General features: G+C 36.7%; 2 protein-coding genes across 2 annotated transcripts in view; one reads left to right on the forward strand and one right to left on the reverse strand.

The window, feature by feature from the left end:
• The window catches only part of FBXL13 (F-box and leucine rich repeat protein 13), a 92,582-nt gene that overhangs the window by 38,682 nt on the left and 30,890 nt on the right, over positions 1-23,010 (reverse strand). The window contains exons 10-12 of the mRNA XM_054800998.1: positions 9,547-9,599; positions 5,278-5,378; positions 1,721-1,847 (exon numbers count right to left, since the gene is read on the reverse strand). Coding sequence (XP_054656973.1) covers positions 1,721-1,847; positions 5,278-5,378; positions 9,547-9,599 — 281 coding nt within the window. The remainder of the gene's footprint in view (positions 1-1,720; positions 1,848-5,277; positions 5,379-9,546; positions 9,600-23,010) is intronic.
• LRRC17 (leucine rich repeat containing 17) lies at positions 512-19,509 on the forward strand. The gene is made up of 6 exons (XM_054801035.1): positions 512-561; positions 660-760; positions 1,694-1,780; positions 12,624-13,495; positions 16,794-16,949; positions 18,589-19,509. Exons 4-6 carry the CDS (start codon positions 12,742-12,744, stop codon positions 18,990-18,992), a joined length of 1,314 nt encoding a protein of 437 aa, XP_054657010.1. The 5' UTR covers positions 512-561; positions 660-760; positions 1,694-1,780; positions 12,624-12,741; the 3' UTR covers positions 18,993-19,509.

The raw sequence follows: 23,010 nt of genomic DNA on the forward strand, positions 1-23,010 counted from the left end.
TCTGCTTAATTCCCAGGTTTCTGCCTAACTATGTTTAAATAAGCTATTTAAATGCCTTGGTCCTCAAGTTGCTACTCACAAAATCATGAGCATAATCACCCATTTTACAGATGGGCTTTCTAAATAGATGTTCAAATCCTATAGTAGTAATGGTAATATAAGAACTCATGTAAAAAGAATTGTAATGTTCAAATGAAAGAAAAAACAGGAAACATGAAAAACCAGGAAAAATATATATTCTATAGAATATATATTCTGTTCTATAGAACACTTTTTAGCATAATTTAAATGTTTATACTATAGCTTCACTACATTTTTCTAACTAATTCTGAAACATTACCCTTACAGAAGTTCCTTTTGGTTTAGTTCATCCAATGAGGGGGAAAGCAAAGAATTCTGTCTTATTAAAATGCTTTCTGCAACAGTGATGCAATTTGATGCTCTTTTTGGTTGTAACTGCTTAAGTACTCAGTCATAATCATCAAGCGCTGTTCCAGAATTGTGGGGAAGCCCAAAATGGAGGAAGCTGTGGAATCCCTTTCAGAGCTCTGGAATACACTGGTGAGCAAACCCTTTCCCTCTGGAAAGGGGAGGATTGTGGTTTTCCCAGTGCGATGATGATCACTTTTCTCTGACTACTATTAGATCATGCTTTCTAGAGGCAGATCCTTACAGCTCATGATTACACTTCTGAACAAGCAGGAATGTTGCTTTTGGATAAAATAACCGATTACTGGCATTTTGAAAAAGTAACTCAGAGGTAGGTAGTTCTTAACTTTCCTCTAACCTCAGCCCTCATTTCAAATTTCACACTGCCACCGCACAACAGTCTCCACATGATTCTCAGGAACAAGGAACAGACGCTCAGAATAAAGGGCAGTCACAAGACTGCTGCCCTATCTGCCTTCATCCTTGGTTCTGAAAAGGTTTTGTTAGATGGAAAACTAAACCCTTATATTCCTCAGACTCCATCTCTTTATCATTTCACATGTATTTTGTAATGTGGAGAATCTTCTCAGTGTATAAAGAAATATATGTGGGAGTTTTTAATAAAACACTGGCAGACTTTTATTGTCTTACAGTTTGGCATTTCATATTGCTTTTGAAGTATGTTTCAAGATACAGTATATATTTGAAAGTTTCTAAAACAATATCAGATTCTAAAACCTTGGTTTTCTTTAGAAGTTTAGTAGGAGACTAAAATAATCCAAAACATTAACTATTTTTAGATTGCAGTTATAAATACTACTTCAATTTATATATTAAACCATTATAAAATAGTAACAAAAGTTCACTTTTTAATTAATTTCCTTCTCAGGAAATGAAATGTAAATTCTTATTTTTCCAGTGCAGAGTGGCTTTTTTTTTTTTTTTTTTTTTGGACATCTTAGTAAAAACTGCATTTTCAGAGTTCCTCATTTAAAATCCTAACTAATCATGACATAGAATTAGTCTATTTATGGCTACAAAAAGCAAGCCTTGTTCTCATTATGCAGTAAGTACTAGCTGTTTATAGATCTGACAGTTTGTTGGAAGTGATCCAAACCTATAGTGCTATTATTCCTTAGTAAAATTTAAACAGCTGTAGTCATGTAATTCAAAACCCTGAAAGTCTGCTGCAGTGCTTGTTCTACTTCAGTATACCATGAATGCAGGATGCAGCCAGTCATATAAAGGATTCTCTTCTTCACAGAATGAAAGAAAGACGTGAACTACAAACCTGAATGCAACCTGAAAGGTCCAAATAAATGAGCTTGTGACAGCCTCTTCCAGAGCCCAGGTACAGTAAACCTTTGTCTGTGAATTTTCTGCAGTGAGCTAAACTCAGATATTGTAAATTGGGGAAGCTGCTTTGCGAAAAACAGAACAAAACAGAGAGCAAATTATTACAAGGGTATGTGACAGAATCAAAAGAACATAAAGTAACATAGTTAAAGTATTCTGAAAATTACTGTAAAGAAAAGATGTTCGATATGAAATAGAATTATCTCCTTGCTGAAGTTTGAAAGTCCCTTTCTTCTGCTGCACTTTTCCTCTGCTCCTTGTATTGCAAATTGTTGGGGGAATAGCACTATCATACAACATATTTCACCATATGAAAACAGTATCATTTTAAAGTTATCTCAAATAACTGCAAAAGCATACTTTCTTAATTAACTGGGATATTTGTGTGCATACTTTGAAAGCTAATAGACTTTTCAGTATACGTTTGCTGGACTGTCTTTGCCATTGATTTTACATGCACTGCCTGCTGGAAATGAAAACCAGAACTCTATCAAAGGATGTTAAAACTATAAATGTACAGTTAGAGCTTCTCAAGTCATATAATTATTTAGAAGAGTACAATTAAAAGAATCTGAAAAATTGAAAGAGATACAAAAGGGAATTATCCAAAAGTGAATCATCCACTGTTAGGTTTTGATCGGTTCTTTTGGAAAACATTTCTTTATACTAAACATTAGTTAAAAGAAAGCAAACTGTATAAGTGGAAAATGTTAATCATCAACTGCACTCTGTAAAAGCAAGAATCTATACTCTGCATATACTTAAGTTTCCATCTGCAGCTTTGGTTTACAACATACTGAAAACTGTCCATTTTACTGAATTGCATTTCTAACTGGAATAAATAACAATTGCCACAAGCACCACAAATGAAAGCATACAGAAAATCAAACCTAGAATTAGGACCTACTGCTCTGCTAGACATTTAGTTGCAGGGATATAGTAACACAGTTCTGCAAGTCAGCAAAAGCAGGCATTTTGAAGAAAGATGGGAACACCCACTGGGGAGCTGACTGTTTAAGGAGTGGCATACATTTTTGGAACTGACTTTATACTTTCAATATAGAATGGGGAAACATGCTAACTTGAACTGAACACGGAAAAAAAAAAGAGATATGAAGCTGGAAAATAATGCTATCATAAAAAAAGGATAATACAAAAATATTAAGAAATTAAATCTAAGATTACATTTCATTGAAAAAATCCAAAACAACAAAGAAAACAACAAGACAGACAACATGCATCAGAACCAGATATTAGAATATAACGGAATATAAGGACATGTGTTTGTGGTGTGTTTTTTTTAAGTGGAAACATTTAATTCATATTAGATACAGAAATAAAAGTATCCTTCTTTGTAGAAGCACAAGCCTTTATGCATTTTACTGACATATTCCACAGAAATGACTGGGGAAAATCAAAGTCAGAGAAAGTACACTTCCAAACTTATCTGACAAAATAGACAATAAATTAAAAGACTGGATTTTATACTCTGGCAGTTCTGAGTCTTTTTAAAGTATATATTGCTACAAGGTTGCACAACTGGAGACACAGGGAAGCCTTTCTTACTGCATTTTGAAGACCATGATCAAAACCTTCCAATACTTTTGAAGAGACACTGATTTTCTGTACAGGTCATATGAGTCATTTTTATGATCTGGGAATTTTAACACATGCCTTCTTCTGCCATTTTTAAAGTGACACCTTTCTTAAGCTTGAGCACACAGACGATTAAAAATCCTTGTTTTGTGTTACAGCTAAATTCTGCAGGAATTCTGTCATACTGGTTTTTCAGTTAATTTTGGCATTAGCAATCTCAGGATCATTGTGTTAAAGCAATCTGACAAAATAACCTTCTGATATTTATTCCTGATAGACAATATTAATGTCTACCATATGCAACAGAATTTTTCAGAGAGAAATTATAGCTGATGATCTGTGTTGTGCAATACAGAGGTTAAAATGCTTGTATGGAACAGCAGGAGAGAATCCAAAACGACCAAACAGTTTTGAGCACACTCAGCCTACCCTTCACTTGTTCCCATAACGGACATCTGATATACAATAGCAAACTTCATGTGCCGTATTAGGAAATGCAATACTGCCACCCCTAAGAACTTTCTATTAGTTACCTTATTACACAGGACCTGTGGTGAGCTAATGATTTTGAGATGGCATGTGAAATGTTTATGAAATTTTTCTGCTGTCAAAATCTTCACGGAACAGCAACCTTTTGTACATCCCCATCATCTCGGAAACAATAAGCTTTGCTTTTTGTCCAAAAATTGTCAAGAAAAACAGTGGTATCTTATGGTTTTAAATCAGAAGCATCATGTGTTTTACTGGGAAAATTTCTTATTAATGAGGTACAAGTTAACTGCAAAATATATTTTGTCAGTGGACAATTTTTCTTTTTGTTTTAAACATTTTATTGCATTGAAAGTTTCACCTTCTCTGGAGAATTCTTTCTTGGGTAAGTGCTATTTACACATCAAAAGAAATTAATGGTTCTGACTTCTGGTGGCAACAGCATGCTCAGGTAACCAGAATAACATACGCTGAGATTACCTATAGAACAGCTGTTCCAAACTTCAACATCAATACATGGAAATTTAAAAAGACAAAATATCAGCCAACATGGAAAAAACACAGATTATTATAAGAATAATACTGATGAAGAAATGAGTGGTAAGATTGGAGACACTAAATGGAAAACTTTGCCAAAACAAATGTTAGTTATATGAGGATATGACATTATAGTCTAAGAAAAACAAAAGTCAAAATGTATTATGCAAATGCCAAAGAAAACCATGTTCCTCAACTTTGTGGGGCTGCTGCTGAAAGGAAGACATTAGTTTTCCTCATAGGAAAGAGAAACAATGTACAGCTATCTTCAAATTTATATATATCTTTGTCATGGCTGCTATCATAGACCAGCATGCCTCTTTTCCTATATGGCAGCTGTTAATGCAGCAATTCTACCTACCAGGCAGACTGCGAGTCTCATGGAGGGATACATCTAGAACAGGAATGGCAGACCTCTGTAAGAATGGAAATTCTCTGCCTTCATCTCACCGATCTTCTAAATAAGAGTTTGGAATAACTCCTTTCTTTTGTAGTTGTCACACAAGGCCTTGGCTCACACAATACACCTATCCACAGTCCTCTCTTGCAAAAATAAATTTTTAACAACATATCTAACTTGCAAACTTCTTGCATCATCATGAGTAACTGGACATGCCCAAGAAAGTTTTGGCCAGCATGTTCTTTTAAAAGTTTCTGTAAAACTCTGTGAAATATATAGGGTAATCTAGTGTATATTTTTAAAAAGAGAAAAGAACTGCTATCTAAGTCAAATGTATGGGGCATTTTTTTTTTTCATTTTTATAGCAGACAGAATCCTGTAAATCATCAAAAAGAGTATGTCTACTGTATATGCCTCTAAGTTTCCCGCAAGATTAAAACAAACACATTTGTATTTCTGTTTAATTTTACCTTGACAATAGTCGTAGTGTTCCATTAGTAATATCTGTATATGACAGATTTAAATAGAGAAGAGCTCTGCAACCTTCTGATATGAGTCTCATCGATTCATCCTGAATAATAAAAAAATTCCAGAAGTACATTAAAATTATATTTGTATTAATTTATCTTACATATTTGTGCAGAGCGAAAGAGGGAAAGATATGAATAAGTATTCTTCAGTCATCATAATAATTTTTATACATCACAGCCATTTTCTTTGGAAGCCTCAAAGTAGACACATGATACTACTGTTACTCACTGGAAGTGTGGTAATTTTAGCGTTCTGATTCAAGGAAACATTATACACTACACAGTCCTACAGAGCACAGGGGACTTTTCACAGGATTGAAAGCTAGCATATAGTTACATATTTTGCTAAACCAAGATTCTTGTTAGCCAATCCCGTTATCTAAATCCACTGGTGAATTTTCTCCATAAACTCTGGTACACTTCTCTAACCAATAATAGCATTTACAAAATGCTTCCTGTCTAGTTCCACCCTCTAGGTGGAACATTAGATTTGAGTAATTACAAGGCTTCCATGTTTTATTGACCTGCAAAAGTGGTACTACCTATATTGTTCTATATATCATTCCATTAGAATATAATGAGAATAAATCTCCTCGTATGAAAAATGTTTCACAATAAATGTCAATATAATAGAAAGGCAAAAAGTAATCACTTATACATGCAAATGTAATAGCCGAGTGTGTATCTTTTGCCATGTTATGGTCACCTTTTTACTTTTTCAGTTATCAGGCAAAAGAACTATCAAGATAGCTGGCAATTCAATACCAATCAACTTTAAAGAGGACAGTTTGTGCTTTTGAAATATATTCTTTCAACAACAGATTTGAAAGAGGTGGTATCAGTAAAAATAGGTATGTTGACAGAAGATAACCATAACCTGAAGAGAACTGAAGGCATAGGGAGTGGTGAGAAAGCGTGGTGGGGGATAGCATGATGGGGAAAACTCTGAAACCTTCCAGGAGAGAGCAGCACAACCAGGGATCCATCTCAAGTGCCTGAACGCAAACACTCATAGGATGGGAATCAACCAGTAGGGATCAAAGTCCACACACAGGTGCAGAGCTATGATTTCATTGGGATTCCAGAGATGCAAAGGGGCAGCACACACAACTGGAGGGCTGCAATGAGTGGTTACAGAATATTTAGGAATGACAGCCCAGGAAGGTGAGGACAGGTCACACTCTGTGCAAAGTTATGCCTAAATGCATGGAGCTTTGCATCGGAATGGGTGGCAAGTCAGTCAAGAGCTTATTTGTAAGGATAAAAGGTTAGACCTATAAGGATTACATTGCGGTATCTGCTACAGACTGTTTCATCAAGGAAAGAAGGTAGATGAAACCTTCTTTGCGCAGCTGAAGAAAGCCTTACAATTGCCTATCCTGGTTACTCATGAGAGACTTTAACCACACTGATATCTGCTGGAAGAACAATATGGCTGGGCACAAACAAGCCAGGAGACTTCTAGAGTGTTTTGAAGACAATTTCTTGATCCTGGTGACTGAGGAGTGGTCTACGGAACATGTTCTGGACTTGTTTCATGAACGAGGAAAAACTGGTCAAGGATGTGAAGAACTAGAGTGGCAACCATGAAAATGAGGAGTGTAAAATCCTGAGAGAAGAAAATTGGACAAATTGTAGAAGAGAAAGCCTGAACTTGAGAGCAGATTTTGACTTGTTTAGGGATCTGCTTAACAGGATCTCATGGTAGATGGCCCTGGCGGGCAAAGGAGTCCAGGAGAGCTGGTTGATCTTCAAGGCCAAGGTACTCAATGACTTTTTTTGCCTCAGTTTTTACTGCTAAGGCTTGTCTTAAGGCCTCCCAGGAGCCTACTAGCAGACTTTGTGGGAGTGAAGCAATACCCATGGTAGCAGAAGATAATGTCAGGGAGCACCTGAGGAAATGGGATGAGATAGGATGCATCAAGAGTAATAAGAAAGCTGGCTCCTGTCACTGAGAGGCCTCACTCATAATTTTTGAAAGCTCATGGCAATCAGAGGAGATTCCTAATGACTGGAAGATAGGAAACGTCACACCCATCTTCAGGAAATGGAAGAAGGAAGATCCAAGAAAGTACAGGCCTCATCTGAGTACCCACGAAGATAGCAAATCCTCCGTAAAGCCCTGTCCAAGCATATGAAGGATAAAAAAGTGATAGGGAACAGCTAGCATGGATTTACCAAGGACAAAGCATTCCTCACTAAGGTGATAGTTTTCTATGATGAACGTACTGGATCTATGGATAAGGGAAGAAGAGCGGCTGTTGTGTATCTTGACTTCAGCAAGGCCTTCAATGTAGGCCACAGTATCCTTTATAGCCAAATTGATAAAATAAAGGCTGGATAAGTGAACTTTAAGGTGAGTGAAAATTTGTCCAGACTGCCAGGCCAAAGAGTCATCACCAATGGTGCTGAGTCCCATTGGTGGCTTGTGGCAACTGGCATCCCTCAAGGGTCAATATGGGGGCCAGTACTGTTAAATGTCTTTATAAATGGTTTGGATGATAGGAACAGAGTACATTCTCAGCAAATTCACACATTATTCTAAACTGGAGGGAGTGTCAATACATGGGAGGCTAGAATTGTTATTCAGAGAGAATTAGTCTGGAAAAACGGGCTCACAGAAACCTCATGAAGTTCAACAAAGGCAAATGCGAAGTCCTGCACCTGGGATGGAATAACTCCATGCAACAGTACAGTCTACACACTGGACAGAAAGCAACTATCAAACACACTGACCTGAGAGTCCTGGTCAATAACAATTTCAACGTACATCAACAGTGTGCCCTTCTGAAAAAGGTGGCCAAGCACATACTGGGCAGTACTGGCCAGAGTGTAATCAGCAAGTCCCTGCCATCCCATTAACCGGGCCCTGGCATTACCTAGAAGGTGCTTGCTGGTACATACCAAATGTATACTAGCAAGCATGCTAACAACCAAGCAGAATGGACAGTTATGAAACAGTGTTTGAGTCTTTACAATTTGGCAAGCCCTGTCCCTCTTTAACTTACTGCCTTCATGCAGGAATCTACAATCAACACAATCCTTGAGAAGCATACAACCTCGAAATTTTACGCTGTAATTGTAATATCATATAGTAAGTATTATGTTATGTAGAAAGATGATTCTACAGAGTTACTCAAAGTTCACAATATAATATACCTTTATCCCTTCCTTGTAGCTGGTATAGCAAAGAAAATTATATAATCTGTGAAAATGGTAAGAACAAGATATTTGGCAATAAAGCTAACATCAACATAGGACAGAGATGACGATATATATAAAGCAGAACCAAAACAGTGTATTATAAATTAGAACCTCATGATTCTTCTGCAGCTCTTGCCTCTCTAACTTGACCATCACATGCCATCTGTGTACGAAGTTCATAAGCTCTATTTTATCCATGGTAATTTTTAAACCTTGCATGTTTCTGGGCTCGACCCTTGGACATGCACTTCACTCCAAAGACAACTAAACTATACCAAATTATTTGCTTATATATTTAACACTGTGAAATAGCCTATAAATGGATGTATATATTATAGAAGTCTACTAAGAACTCTCATTTCTAAAAAAATATTGATTTTATTTTTAGATTGATTTTATTACGAGCAAAATTTGCACATATCAGTGTCATTTCTAAGAAATAATTAATTAAAACATAATCAAACATTCTTTTTCCATCAGAGAAGAGCTATGAAAAACATTAAAGAGAATTAATGGAAGCAAGATAAAACTGAAAATGTTAAAGGAAAAAGAATGGACAAATATATAACGGTGATTGCATACTTAGACACCTTTCAAATAAAGGCTCTCACAAATACCTAGAAATTTAGTGAGACATTTTTAGAGCCCAATTGTACTACTGAATGAAGAAATAAAGGAACTTGGAGATACAGCATTAAGATGTATTGTTGTTGACAAGTCCAAACTTAAAATAACAAAAAACCTCCCCCCAGATCGGTGAAGTTTTGAATCTTGTTTATTGAAATTAATTCCAATTGAACATATCATTTTGCCCCGGCACTGTAGAAAACAAATGAGAACTTCACTGAGTATCTCTGAATCCTACTAAACTCCATTTTCAAAGTACTTAAGAACACAAGTCTCTACTTTTTATCAGGAAGATTTTTGTACCCAAATAACCGCGTCACTAAAAAATCTTCCTTCTCAGTATAAATTAGAGTTTATAGAAAAGTATGTAGTACTTACATTTAATCCCTGGCATTCAGAGAGATTTAAGTCTTGCAAATTCTTACAATCACCTAAAAATAAAAAATATAAAAGTCATATTAAAGGTGAGCAGTTCAAATTCTCAGGGTACCACACAAATGTAAGAATTCCTATTACAGATGCAGTCCATCTAGGCCAATATCCTCCCTGAAACCATGGCCATAGCAGATCACTCAGAAGAAAGCACAGAAAACCAGAAGTAGAATACGAAGTTGGAGTAAGCTGTCCTGAGGAAATGTCTCTTCTTACACTCCATCAACTAATGGCTGGCTTAGGAACCAAGCTGTTTTCAGTCTTATGTTACCAAAGGACCAGAAAGCTACCTAATTAAGCAATTTGATGTTAGGAAATGCCAGAATTGTCTTCCACATGGGTTTATCTGTCCTTCCCACTCACATATTATGACACCAGTATCTAATTATATACATGAAGTATTTTTTCCCTGTGAAAGTAAAGGTACAACAGCCAGACCGATTGCAGGAGAAGCACTGCTTATCTTCTGTGAGTATGGAATTTCAGAGAATGTAGCTGCCTGACACAGTCTCTTTTGTGTGTGTATAATCTATTATTTTTAGAAAATCCTATTTTGCAGAGATTTTTACAAGTCTAACAAAATAATGAAAGATAGATGTCTGACACTAGAAACAACCCTTACACATGTCTTCAACCACTCTTCTGCCAAATTTTGAGTCTATCCTCCAAGGCAAAGATGCAAAAACTCCTGTTAAACATACTAATACCTTTTGCCTTAATCCTATCTTCAAAAAGAACTGATCTGTCTAAACTGAAATGAAAAAAATAGGCATGATACAGATACCTAATTTGGAAAATGCAGTATGAAAGGTTTATAGAGTTAAAAGAAATATATTTAAAAAGTCTTTAAAAACACATTTTCACATGGTAAGTCAAGTACATGTTTTCATTGCAATCAAGCACCAATACAGCAATAGATCTGTATATTTTTTTCTATAGGGACTGTGGCTTCACTGATATCCTGTTATACTGTCTAACTCAGTGCCTTTTTGAAGAGTAGGACAATACTGAGAAGGATTGCGCAACTCAACCTAACCGATTAAAATCATCCTTAAGGCTGCTAAGCCACAGAAATGACATACCTCTTACACGGGTTTTGCCTTAGCACTAAATGAGACACAGTTATCATTTGAAACTGTACATGCTACTGAAAGCAGCTGCTCATTTTGGTAATATAGCTGAGTATAATTTAGTTAGCAAACAGAATGGAGTAGTAAAAAATGCCAGTTCAGACCCAGGAGATGGAAAGGAAAAGGAAAGAGTCTTTCCATAATTATTTATTACCTTTCCTCCCCCAGGTTCTTCTTTTTTCTATTTCCAAGCTCTCCTGAATAGAATGAGCTATCACATTATCAGAACGGTGAACAGGTCAAAACAACACAGAGGATCCCAGTTATGATCCAAGTTATTAAAACACATGATCAATTTGCACGAACTAGCATACAGCTGCCAAAAGGTAACAGATAGAATTTCATTTTTCATGTAAGGGATAAAGTCATCAATGCAAACACTCAGTCACAGTGTGAACAAACAGAATCTGAACGCAGGCAGGCAACTGGCAACTACAGGAATAAAATGGAGAAACCAGTCAATGGGGTTTCGAAGGTAATATTAATGACTGGCCGCATGGATTAGAGGGATGCAGCAGCAGGCATAGACAGGCCTGCTCCATCTGTCTAATGAGTAAGAACTGCACAAATACTGAGAACGCCCTACAGTTGAGATGGGGTTGAAACTGACCTGCCAATTCGTTAAAAAATGAAAAATTTCTTTGCTTTCAAAATAATTTTACCTGATATTAGTTGATTTATTGCACCACCTTTCCTCCAGATAAAAACACGCGTTTTGAGCCCAAAACAACGGCGTTTTAGAAACAGAACATCTGTGCAATGATCTGCACGCAAGATTGGGATTCAACACCTTCCCAGGTGCTAAGGTCAAAAAGGACTGAGCATAATGCAAAGATGTCCACAGTCACAGAGAAAAAGTAACTAAGTACTTAAGCCAAACAGTGAAGGATTAAAAAAAGTTTTGGAAGGAATGATACTGACTGATAGCAAAAGTAGAAAAATTGTGAGATGGAAAAAAGCTAGAAAATACAAAAACCTGAGGGGTTAAAATGTTTCTAAGGAAACACAACCTTGTGGCCAAACTTCACTGAAAATAAAGGAAAAGGGCAGTGCACAGGAGTACTATGGGAAATTCAGGAGGGAACACAGGCCAAAAAATTACTGAAAATACCGAGGCAATTTTGGACATGGTTGCAGGGAGCAGTCCTTGTCTTCCTCTAATAATAATAATTCCTAATGATTGTGTTTGGCTTTCTTGGAAAGACAAAAGCTTCTGGCATACCCCTCTCTACTCTCCCTCCTCAGGTGGCCAGACCTGGAGTGGTTTGAAGCAGGCCACGGCCAGGACCCGCAGGTTCTCTTTGCGCTCTGCCTACGCTCAGATGACATATAGCCTCAAAGCATCCTGCAAAAGATTGGTTTTGGGTCCTTCTCAGAGCAGTCCAGCCAACTTTGTCCACCTGACATGGGCCATGAGAGATACTTGGTAGTAGCAGAGCTAGTTATGATAAATTTGGGCTCAACTTGAAAACAAGTCCACATTTGAGTGCAGTCTAAAACTGGGGGTTTGACAGGCACTGGATGACTTTCCCTGGTCTGGCTCTGGAAAACATCAGCTTCAAGCTCCTCTTTCAAGCTCATCTTCCAAGATGAACTTAAATACAAAGAAGATTCAGCCTGATGCCATTTTCCTGCATACATGAGAACCTTCTAACAAAGATTAGTTAGAAATTGGTCCATATAGTTTCCCATGTTTAATCAAAATGAACAACAGTAGACCAGAGACAGTAAAAACAACAAAAAAAGGGATAGGACGTTAAATCTTCAAAGATTCTGTGAAGCTCCAAGTAGTGTGATGACTGAGTACTTGACTGAATGCTGCATTTTATGTATGAACCTCCACCAAAACGCCTGTTTCATCTGTTCTAATGTTTTACTTTTCTTCCAACACAGGGATCCCACATACCCCAGCTGTGCCTCCTCAGATCTGTACAACACTGATTAAGACTGTCCAAAAATTTCAACTGTTCCAGCTGTCACAGAAAATAACTGGGGCCAGCTGAATGTCAGGATGCAAGTAGTTACTATTATACTACTACTTCTTCTTTGCAAAGCATCTGACTGTAGGAAGACAAGGAATAGGAGTTTGAGAAACAATGAAAGGGAAAACATCTTAAGGAAAGCATCTAGCACTGTTAAGCGCAATGCTCGAGGCCTAACATGTGACATATACACTTACCTTCATGAGAAATACCTAGATTGTCAGGAAAGAAAATTGATTTTTGTGGCACCTGATTGGCCAGAGGATTTAAAACACATGCTGCTAGCAAGAAACAGGATTCGTAAATTGAAGAATAACATGTTTTCCAAGTATAAAGTACTGAAAAGTCTGGATTTACAACAGAATGATATATCAAAAATCGAGAGCGAGGCTTTTTTTGGTTTGAATAAACTTACCACACTCTTACTTCAGCATAACCAAATTAAGAGTTTATCTGAGGAGATTTTTATTTATACGCCCAGTCTAAACTACCTACGTCTTTATGATAATCCCTGGCATTGCAACTGTGAACTAGAAACTCTTGTTACAATGCTACAGGTTCCAACAAACAGGAATTTGGGAAATTATGCCAAGTGTGTGCACCCAATAGAACTGAAAAATCAAAAGCTAAAGCAGATAAAAGCTGAACAGTTATGTAGCGAAGAGGACAGGCAGGACCCCCAAAACATAAAACAGAAGCCTGAAGCTGTCAAACCAGAATTTGATTCCTCTTTGTGCCACATGTATGTGTTTCCTGTACCAACTCTGAACTGCAAAAGAAAAGGTTTGTAGCTGTCCTTATAACTGAATTAGTAATTTATTCTTGCTCCCTTACTACATTTATTCACGTATTATTTACAGCAAATTAATATATACTAGTACTCGCTTTACTTACTTTAATACTGTTAATTGCTTTTCTCTCGTAACTACAAGTAACAAATAGGAATTCTTTCTGCATTTTATCTGTACTCTGCAGCTACAATTCCACAGATATTCCTTAGTGCTCTACTATATCTAACAAAAATCAACAGGAATAAAATTAAGCATATACTTAAGTTATTGAAAGACTAGCACCTCACTAGTTCGATTTTATAACTAGAAACATACTAATAGGTCAAATCACAGCTGTGCTAAAATTGTTGTACTGATAGAGAAAAGCACAGAGTGTCTTTTCTTCTTTCCAGTGTACAAACACAAAGATAGCAACAACTTTGACAGAAGCGAGCTGTGCAGCAGGACTGGAGCATCCAGCTGTGCTTACAATGCCCAAAGGAACCTGACTGCGATGGAGAGCCATTGCATCCGCACATTTTCTCTGCAAGATTTCTTGTACTAAGGGAAGAAATTGTAAGCTTTTGTTCATAAAGAAATACTTCCTCTGTGTTCTTCTGCCCAGCACCCAGAAAACATTTCAAAGTTGAAGGGCTTTCAAGAAATGTTTTTCAGACACTTGGATCCATTCCATTCATAAATCCTTCTCAGGCTCCTAAAAGCCACAGTTAAGCCTTAAGGGTGAACCAGCTGGGGCATATATCAACACAGAAGTGCACATTTATTCTTGCTTTATATTTCCCATATTTTATCCCATGATGAAACAAAGCAAACAACAAAACAATTCAGAAGAGAGTCATTCTTTAGCATTACAAATCTGAAATAAAAAGCATTACTAGAAGTGTCCAAAACTGGGAGGATTTTTTCCCAACTTTTCCGAAGTATAGCCTGTAGCGCCAGACCACTGTGGTATGGTTTGCCTGCTTGTAGCTTGCAATGTGTTTGCTGAACTTCTATTTGCTTTAACAGTGACTTAAATTTATGTCACAACTCTGTGTGCCCTTATTCTTGGACCTTAGTGCCACAGACAAACTCAGAAGTCAGTATAAGGAGACAAAACCTAAATATAAAGAATTAATGATTTCAGTGTTTGATTACATGGTTTATATGCTGTGTATGTCACACAAAATGGTCCACGTTTTTACTTTTTTTCCACTCTTAAATGCCTTTCTTCTTCCCATGCCTCACTCTTCTCTTTGTTTTACCATGCAAGTACTACTTCTGTTTTATTAATCTTTTTATTAATGATCTATGCTTTTTTACTGGCTAACATTTATTAATTTCTTGATATTCACCTACCTTACCTTTCCTTGTGGATAGGATCGTAATTATTATAGATTATGATCTTAATTATCCTTCATAGGATCTTAATTATATCATTATTACCTTATGTCTCCAGTAAATTGTGCTACTGAACAAAAACCAGGCATATATTATAATCTTAATATAAGCACAGACTGACTTTCAAGCTCTCTCCATTTAGTGGTATCAAAAAGACGAGCTGAACACATGAACATACTAAAAAAATTTTGGCAAGAAAAATGTTACTTTTTCTCTAACTTCATAGAAACATTCAATGTGGTCTGCTCTTCATGGGAGTTTCACAGGCTTTTACCGTATTTTTAAAAAATGGTTTACTGTCTTCAGTACTAATAATGAAGGAATAAATGAGTGTATTAGAGGGTAGAGGGACTCCTTCCTTCAGGTCAAGAACTAAGTGTTTCAGTCCAGGACTTCCTGAATGTCCAGCATGGACACGTTGAGTACCTCCAGTATTTTTTAGGAAGTATCAGATCTACTGTGCATGTGGTTGACAGCTGGATGTAGATATCCCATGGACATTTGGGATTTCTGAACACATGGTGATCTTTGATGAAAGCATTGTACTTACTGTCTTTGCATATGATTACTGTGCAGTACATGCACAATTTCACTGGAATTTTCATCAGAAATAGGAATGTAATGCACCCAAAATCCTAGGAAAACACAAATATTTCTCTAAATCCACATGGACAAGATTTCAGAGTAGGAAAAAAGGTGCATCAGTTGCCAAACCAGTAAAATGACATGAAAAGCTCCAATCCGTTTTTCCTTTACAACTGAGGGGACAGAGTGACAAGCAGTATGCCAGTACCATGTATCTCTAAGGAAGTATGGCAACAGGTCAGCAGCTTTCAGTTAGTGCCAGAAAGATAATGAAAGAAACATCTTAAAAATACATATAACCATGTGCATTTTCTCCTTTTTGAAGAACTTCTTATTTATATTTCATCAGACCAGTGATATGCCAGGTCTTTCAGTACTTCAGAATGAAAGCGTCCTATGTCCTTGATTCTGTTTTGCAAAACAAAAAAGCAACAAAAGTTGGATGCAAAAGTAATTCCTGCTTGCTTTTCTGCAAAAGATTTTGTATTTGCAAGAGCAGTTGAAAAAATCTGCTATCTAGTACTGCCAAACTCTCCAAGACTCTAAATTTAAGCATTATTTGCATTCATTTGGTGATAAATAGGCCCTGACACTTTGACATCTGCACAAGCAGGAAGCACTGCAACCAGAGCAGGCTGGAGTAGTTATAATATTTATGTATTTATAATGTCAAAGCTCTGCTCAAAATCAGATATAAGGCAGGAGGACTCTGATATGTTGCTTTAGTCTCAAGAATAACTGATGCATTAGGCATCTTCAGAACTTCAGAATTACGCTGTAATTATAAGTATATATATTACTATAAATACTCTAACAACTAACATTTTTCTTGCTGATAAGATTTAGAACATTTAACCTTTTGGCAACACAAAAGAAAGGATGTAAGACAGCACACTATAATTTGATCATGGAAGATGCTCACATACCAATGAACATTTTTATATAGTTACTCTGGTTTCTTTTCTTTGAATGAACAAGCCCTTCACACCTACTTTTTATTAGTATAGTATCTTTACTACCTACCCTATCCCTATGTGAATGAATAGTACAGTTCTATTCAAATAAAAATATGAAATGCAGAAAGAGGCTTTACTATAAGCACTAATGAAGAGAGCAATTTTACATGAAAAGTAAAGACACAAGTGAACACAGCAATGAAATTCAGAAGTTGAAAAAACACATTGACACTTCTGGTGGGGGTAAAAGGGAAAGAAAACAAGAAAAAATGTTAGACTGACAAAACTCTGTGTGGCATGCAACTGTGATACCTAAGCAGTAAGAATAATCGAAAGTTGACACAAGTTATGTCTTTTTCATTTTTTAAGATTTAAAGAAAGTTCCAGGTAACATACCTCCAGATATAGTTAAACTTGATTTGTCCAACAACAAAATTAGACAACTACGAGCCAAAGAGTTTGAAGATGTCAGTGAACTGAAGATATTAAACCTAAACAGTAATGAAATAGCTTACATTGATCCTGGTAAGAATAATTTTAAATATTCATTTAAAAATTATTTGTGTTTTATTAATTATAAACTTTGATAATGTTTCTATAGGATATAAATGTGGAGGAAAAAGGATTTTAAAATCTAGAAGCTGGTGCAAATTTTACCTTTTGTACCACTCAATTCATAAAGGTTTGTGCTGAAATAACATCATGGAAGTCAATGAAGAGAGACTGATTTCAGCTGCCCTTTCTTAATACTAAACCAACCAAGTGCAAAAATTTAATTCTGCAGACTGAAGGCTAATCATTTCCCAAAATGCTAAATAGTTGAATGATTTTTTAAATATCTTTGACGAATCTAAAAAACCTTGTCTTATAATGAGGCTGCTTTTAAAATATATTGGACAATAAAGTAATACACAAACCAAAAGGATTTTAACTCTCTTGAGTTAAAAATTTCTACATATAACTGCTCTTAAGTTATATAGTATTAGAACTCAAGTGCCTTTGTTGGCAATTTGCTTATCACCTATGTGCATTTGGGTTTAATTGTGAAAGCAGACACAAGGAGAGACAGATAGATAGTATGAAGTAAAAAGAGCCTTCTCTAGTAGCATTTTGGAAGTTAAACAGCAGTAGAAAGTCGTAATAACAGTAAAATGGTACTTATGAGGTTTAACATTACACAATCAATTTATTTAAATTAAGAGTTCTGCCATTAAATGAAACAGTATACTTGCAAAAAGTATGAACTGCTCTCTGAAATGTGACTCAGAAGCATTATTATGAAGCTCCATGTTTATTATCTTCATAAAATCATAGAATTGTTTGGGTTGGAAGGGACCTCAAAGATCATCTAGTTCCACCCCCCCTGCCATGGGCAGGGACACCCTCCACTAGACCAGGCTGCCCAAAGCCCCATCCAACCTGGCCTTGAACACTTCCAGGGAGGGGGCATCCACAGCTTCTCTGGGCAACCTGTTCCAGCGCCTCACCACCCTCATAGTGAAGAATTTCTTCCTAATATCTAATCTAAATCTACCCTCCCTCAGCTTAAAGCCATTACCCCTTGTCCTATCACTCCATGCCCTTGTAAGCAGTCCCTCTCCAGCTTTCCTGTAGGCCCCTTCAGGTACTGGCAGGCTGCTCTAAGGTCTCCCCGGAGCCTTCTCTTCTCCAGGCTGAACATATCTTAAAATATTAATTTAAAGGTTCTTCCATGTCTTAAAATATTAATTTAAATGTTCTATACACATATACACACAAATACATACATACATACATATAAAAACGACTAGCCCTCCACATTGTCTAATACATAATCAATTTCCTTATTTCTACTTCTGTATCCTGGCAATAACAGTAGACTTCTATGAGCAAATCAAGCATTCATTCACCTACACTGTCCTATTCTACACTCATGCATGCTTATTAAGTGTTTTATAACCTTACCAGCAGTACAACTCCGCCAGTGTTGATATATTTATACCAATATGTCCCTTCTCAAGGCACAAGCCATCTTTTAAAGTGGAGTGAAAAATCTTTTTTGCAGCCTTTAGCCAAAAAAAATTAATAAATGTATAATTATGAAAACATTTGTCCCTTTGCAGATACACATTTTTTTTCTAACTTATCTTTATAAGGTACCAATAACTGTTTTTCTACTGACTAGCTGCTTTCTCAGGCCTCAACAACTTAGAGGAGCTGGATCTATCAAACAACAGCTTACAGAATTTTGACTATGGAGTACTGGAAGATCTCTACTTTCTGAAAATACTGTGGCTGAGAGAGAATCCTTGGAGATGTGATTACAACATTCATTATCTTTTCTACTGGTTGAAGCATCACTACAATGTTCACTACAGTGGCCTAGAATGCAAAATGCCTGAGGAATACAAAGGATGGTCTGTTGGAAAATACGTTCGAAGTTACTACGAGGAGTGTCCAAAAGACAAGCTGCCCATTTATCCAGAAACTTTTGATCTGGACAAAGATGATGAGGAATGGGAACGACACAAAGAACAATCAGTTCAAACAGTAAAGAAGCATGGTGTAATTGTCACTGTGATAGGCTAATAAGGGAATCCTTTTTTTTTTTTTTTAGTACATTCAAATATTTGATACTCTGACAAAGAAAAACATGCTGGTTACATTTTTTGTTAATTATACTGATTGTCTGTAGGACTATCTGCCTGCAAAGATTTCTGTTTATTGCAGTTAATAATTACAGAATGGCATTAGTTATACAGCATCCTTCATCAAGTAATTGTTTCTGACAATTTGTTGTGGACATTCTTGTGAAATATTTTGGCAAATATTTGAAACTATACAGTAGAAATCGATAGACACAAATTTACATAATGTGGTGGGGAGAAGCTGTCTTATGTATGAACACAGATTATGTGTTGACATGGAACTTGCTGCAGGATTGTGACCAAGACACCTTTTTCTTGAATGTATTGGTAGTTCTTTGTACCTATCGGTTTCCTGAAATATTCCCAGAAAACATTTCTAAGATTTTTGTATCAGCTTCTTGTTGTTTGATTGTATACGAAAAATCAAACTGAAGACTAACCTCTAATACAGTTCTAAAAAACCAGGAATGGCAGTTGTTATACTGATTAGGATTCAAACCCAGAAGCTGGGTTCTACTTGCTGATGTGCCAGTGTTCCGGCTCAGTCTGGAGTGGATAACTCAGCCTCTGCCTCTTCCGTACCTGAGCTGCCTGAAACTATGAGTATCCAAGGCACGGTCAGTTCCCAAAATCCAGCTCCACATGCTCGTATTGGCCTTGTTTGGTTTTTGCATTAGGCAGAGATGAAGTCCGTCTAGGAAGCACTTAGGTTGCCGTGTCAGTTTGACACAGATTACATGCCATCGCTTCTAGGTGAAGAGGACCACGTGAAGGCTGCTGTGGCCTGCATCCAACACACCAGTGCCCATCCAAACTGAAGGTAAGAATGCTTTTGAGTGCTGACTAAAAGTGTGGGACATTCTCAAAGTCTGCCCTTCCCCCAGCCCATTTGTGAAATGGACATTATAGCACTGCATCACACAGCTGTCTATGTGAATATACATTCATTAAAAACTGTGATTATTCCAATAGTATGGTAACAGAGCTGTACGAATGCCCCAGCTAAGTAGACAATACCTCTAAAGATAAAATTCCTTCTTACATAATATACTGGCTAAAAGTTTTTATACAAAAAAGCTGGTTTTACTGAATAACTATTCTTAGCTTTTACATAATACTTCTGGTTTTGGTTTTTTTTTTAATTTCTGCATCAGTTAATCATGAACTAGCAGAACTAGTGCCTCTTAAAGACAGATATTATAAACCCTTTTTTACCCATGGAAATGATAAGTAACTCCCCAAGCTCACATGGTGGAGAAATATGAGATGTTGGGTTAAAATTTCAGTATTCCCAGCTCAAGCCCTAAGTGCAAGATAGAGGTTCAGGTCCAAAACTTCACATATCTGTTGGCTACCATGGAAAGAGTTCTGGAACACTCCAGGGAGAAAATTTGCTCCTTTAAAGATTGGCATACAATTACGGTGTTTGTGCATTCCTCTGGTTCTTTAGCCACAAGCCCAAAAGGTCACACATTTTCTTTTAGAAGTGCAATACAAAGCACTCAGCGCTTTTATCTAACATGAAATAAAAGAACAACATAAAGGAAAAATTCAGAAGTTATTAAGGGTGGTAGGAATGCCAAAGAATCCTTAAGCAAACACATCCTATCATTAATTGTATTCTTTCATGTCCTCCATTATTCAGATTATGAATATATTTAATGATGCTTTACTGATAAACTGAATAATTTAGCCATTTCTTTCGCAATATCTTTTTAAAGCTTTATAGCAAATACAACAGTATATTACTCATTCCTGCTCCTGGGAATATCTAAAGCATTATCTTAATTATTCAAGGTTAATCCTGCTAAGAGGGAACACCCATGAAAATCCCATACGACCAGTAATAGTCACTAAATGGGGCATCTTCTAGAAACTTAAAAGTCCTGAAAGAAAAAAAAATCTATCGTAGGTAGTAGCCAGCATTAAGTGAAGCACTCCTGCTCCTCTCCAGTTCTGGAGGATTATTTCAGAACAGAATGGAACTACTGTGAATGATTGAAAAGGACAGACAATGGAACCACAGCAGAACATCTGTTACTGGCAGCACAGCCAATGGAGAAAAGCTGAGTAGGAAAAACTGAATGTATAAACCATGTTAAGTTAATTTCTGCAAAGAGACAGTGTTAAGAAAAATAACTTGAGCTTGAGGTAAGCTAAAGTCTGGGTAGAAAAGGCAATCCAGGAAAGGAACATAGGATAAAAGCTGAATGAGAGGTCTCTGATCTCTGTCATCAGCAAAAGGTTACCAGTTAGAAATGCAGCGGAAAAAGACTGGGGACCACAAGCAGTGGCCTAATTGTTGTAAATAACAAATTCAAAGGCTCTGGGGATTCCTAAACAGACCAGGAAATGTCCTTCTTAGGACTGAGGCTAAAACCTGGGTGTCATAGTGATAAATAGGACAAACGTTCAGTAGAAGCCAGAGCTGGGGGGGGGGGGTATGTGTGATCATGCAGGGTTCTCAAACAGTGGCACCAGGAAATGTTACATCTGCTGAAGGTTCAAGGGGGATGATGAGCTGAACATCATGAACTGCCTATATCTAACAGCACAATATGTTTGGTGACAGCTATTAAGTGTGAAATCTGGAAGTGAAGGACATATCCACATGGACAATCTAGAGGAACATGGTTCAACAACTACCCTACAAATAAAAGTTTCAGTGTGAACTTGTGAAATCAGTGTCATCTCAGAAGGTCCATGAAAGAGACTTGTGCAGTTACACCAAACTGAAATTCAATACTTAAGAGTGGATTTGTCTAGACCTCTGAGAATCAGCAAGTGAAAACACTTCTAGCAGTCAAGAGAAGAACCAACTGAATGCTGGAATTATCTTTGATATTATTTTCCTTAGATGGCCTCTGGAGCTTTCAAGCACTAGCCAGAAATTCTGGTTTTTTATCTACGACGTACTATAATTTTATTCCTTACTGTCTGAAGTTGTTGCATATTTCAGTTTTTGCTACGATACTAGAGAATTGTTATAAAATAGATATAGGAGTATTCAAGTAGTGGTTTAGTTTCCTATAATTAAAAAAAAAGGGGGGGTGGGGGAAGCCCTCCTTGAAAAACTAACTGGAAGTCATTAGGGTTTTCTCATGTTGGCATTTTCAGACACCCATACTGAGGATGTGTCAGAATAGACAGTAATTGCAATGGCAAACATAAGAACAAATTTCAAATGTAAGAACACAAGAATGGAAATACTAGACTGGAGCAAGGGTGATACAGGATAGTATGTTCTCCTGACAGTGCTTAGGAGCTTTGAGAAAAGATTGTATGAATAGGAAAACCATATAGGAACTTTGACAATGGTACAGAAGGAGGCAGCCTAAGGAAAAAGACAAAAATATATTTGAAAACCATACATATGGGGGAAACGACTAACAGTTGATAAAAAATCCAGCATTATAGGGTTAACTGCTATTTCTCTGAGCTTCTCCGAAATGTAAAGTAAAGCACACCCTCCATGCAACACCACAGCCACAAACCACAATTTAATGTTGTCATTTCTTTGTTTCTGTGCTATTTAATCACAAATGTACCAGAAACACTTCCATGCCTAAAAGAAAATCACGGGCCTTCCTCTTTCTTTGTATGCTTTTTAAATCCTTTCTTTCAGTAATTTCTCTCTTGAGTCCCCTTCTTTCTCTGTCCATATCCAGGAAATAATTCCATGATAGTGCATTATTTTCCTGCTATGCAGTATATGTACTAGCAGTGCCGTCTTAAGGGATAAACTGGAAGCAGTGTCCCTCTCTACACACAGCACACATGAAACACAAAAAAGATTATTTTGCACTATGTTTTCCCATGAAAGAGTGCAAGAAAAATGGATCGGTCTGTCCATACTGTGACCTCTACTGGGACACTAAAACACTTCAAAAGCTTCTAAGAAAATTTTAACTCCTGCACTACAAATATGAATGGCAGCTTTTAAATGCCGTTCTCAGTCA

The sequence above is a fragment of the Grus americana genome, chromosome 1 (assembly GCF_028858705.1).
Source record: "Grus americana isolate bGruAme1 chromosome 1, bGruAme1.mat, whole genome shotgun sequence".
Taxonomy (NCBI): domain Eukaryota; kingdom Metazoa; phylum Chordata; class Aves; order Gruiformes; family Gruidae; genus Grus; species Grus americana.

Bases quoted from the DNA above. Each gene is read 5' to 3' on its own strand.
- LRRC17 (XM_054801035.1), top strand. From the start codon at position 12,742: ATGCAAGTAGTTACTATTATACTACTACTTCTTCTTTGCAAAGCATCT. The intron at 13,496-16,793 runs GTTTGTAGCTGT...TCATTTTTTAAG, and splicing joins TCTGAACTGCAAAAGAAAAG to ATTTAAAGAAAGTTCCAGGT. The intron at 16,950-18,588 runs GTAAGAATAATT...TCTACTGACTAG, and splicing joins AATAGCTTACATTGATCCTG to CTGCTTTCTCAGGCCTCAAC.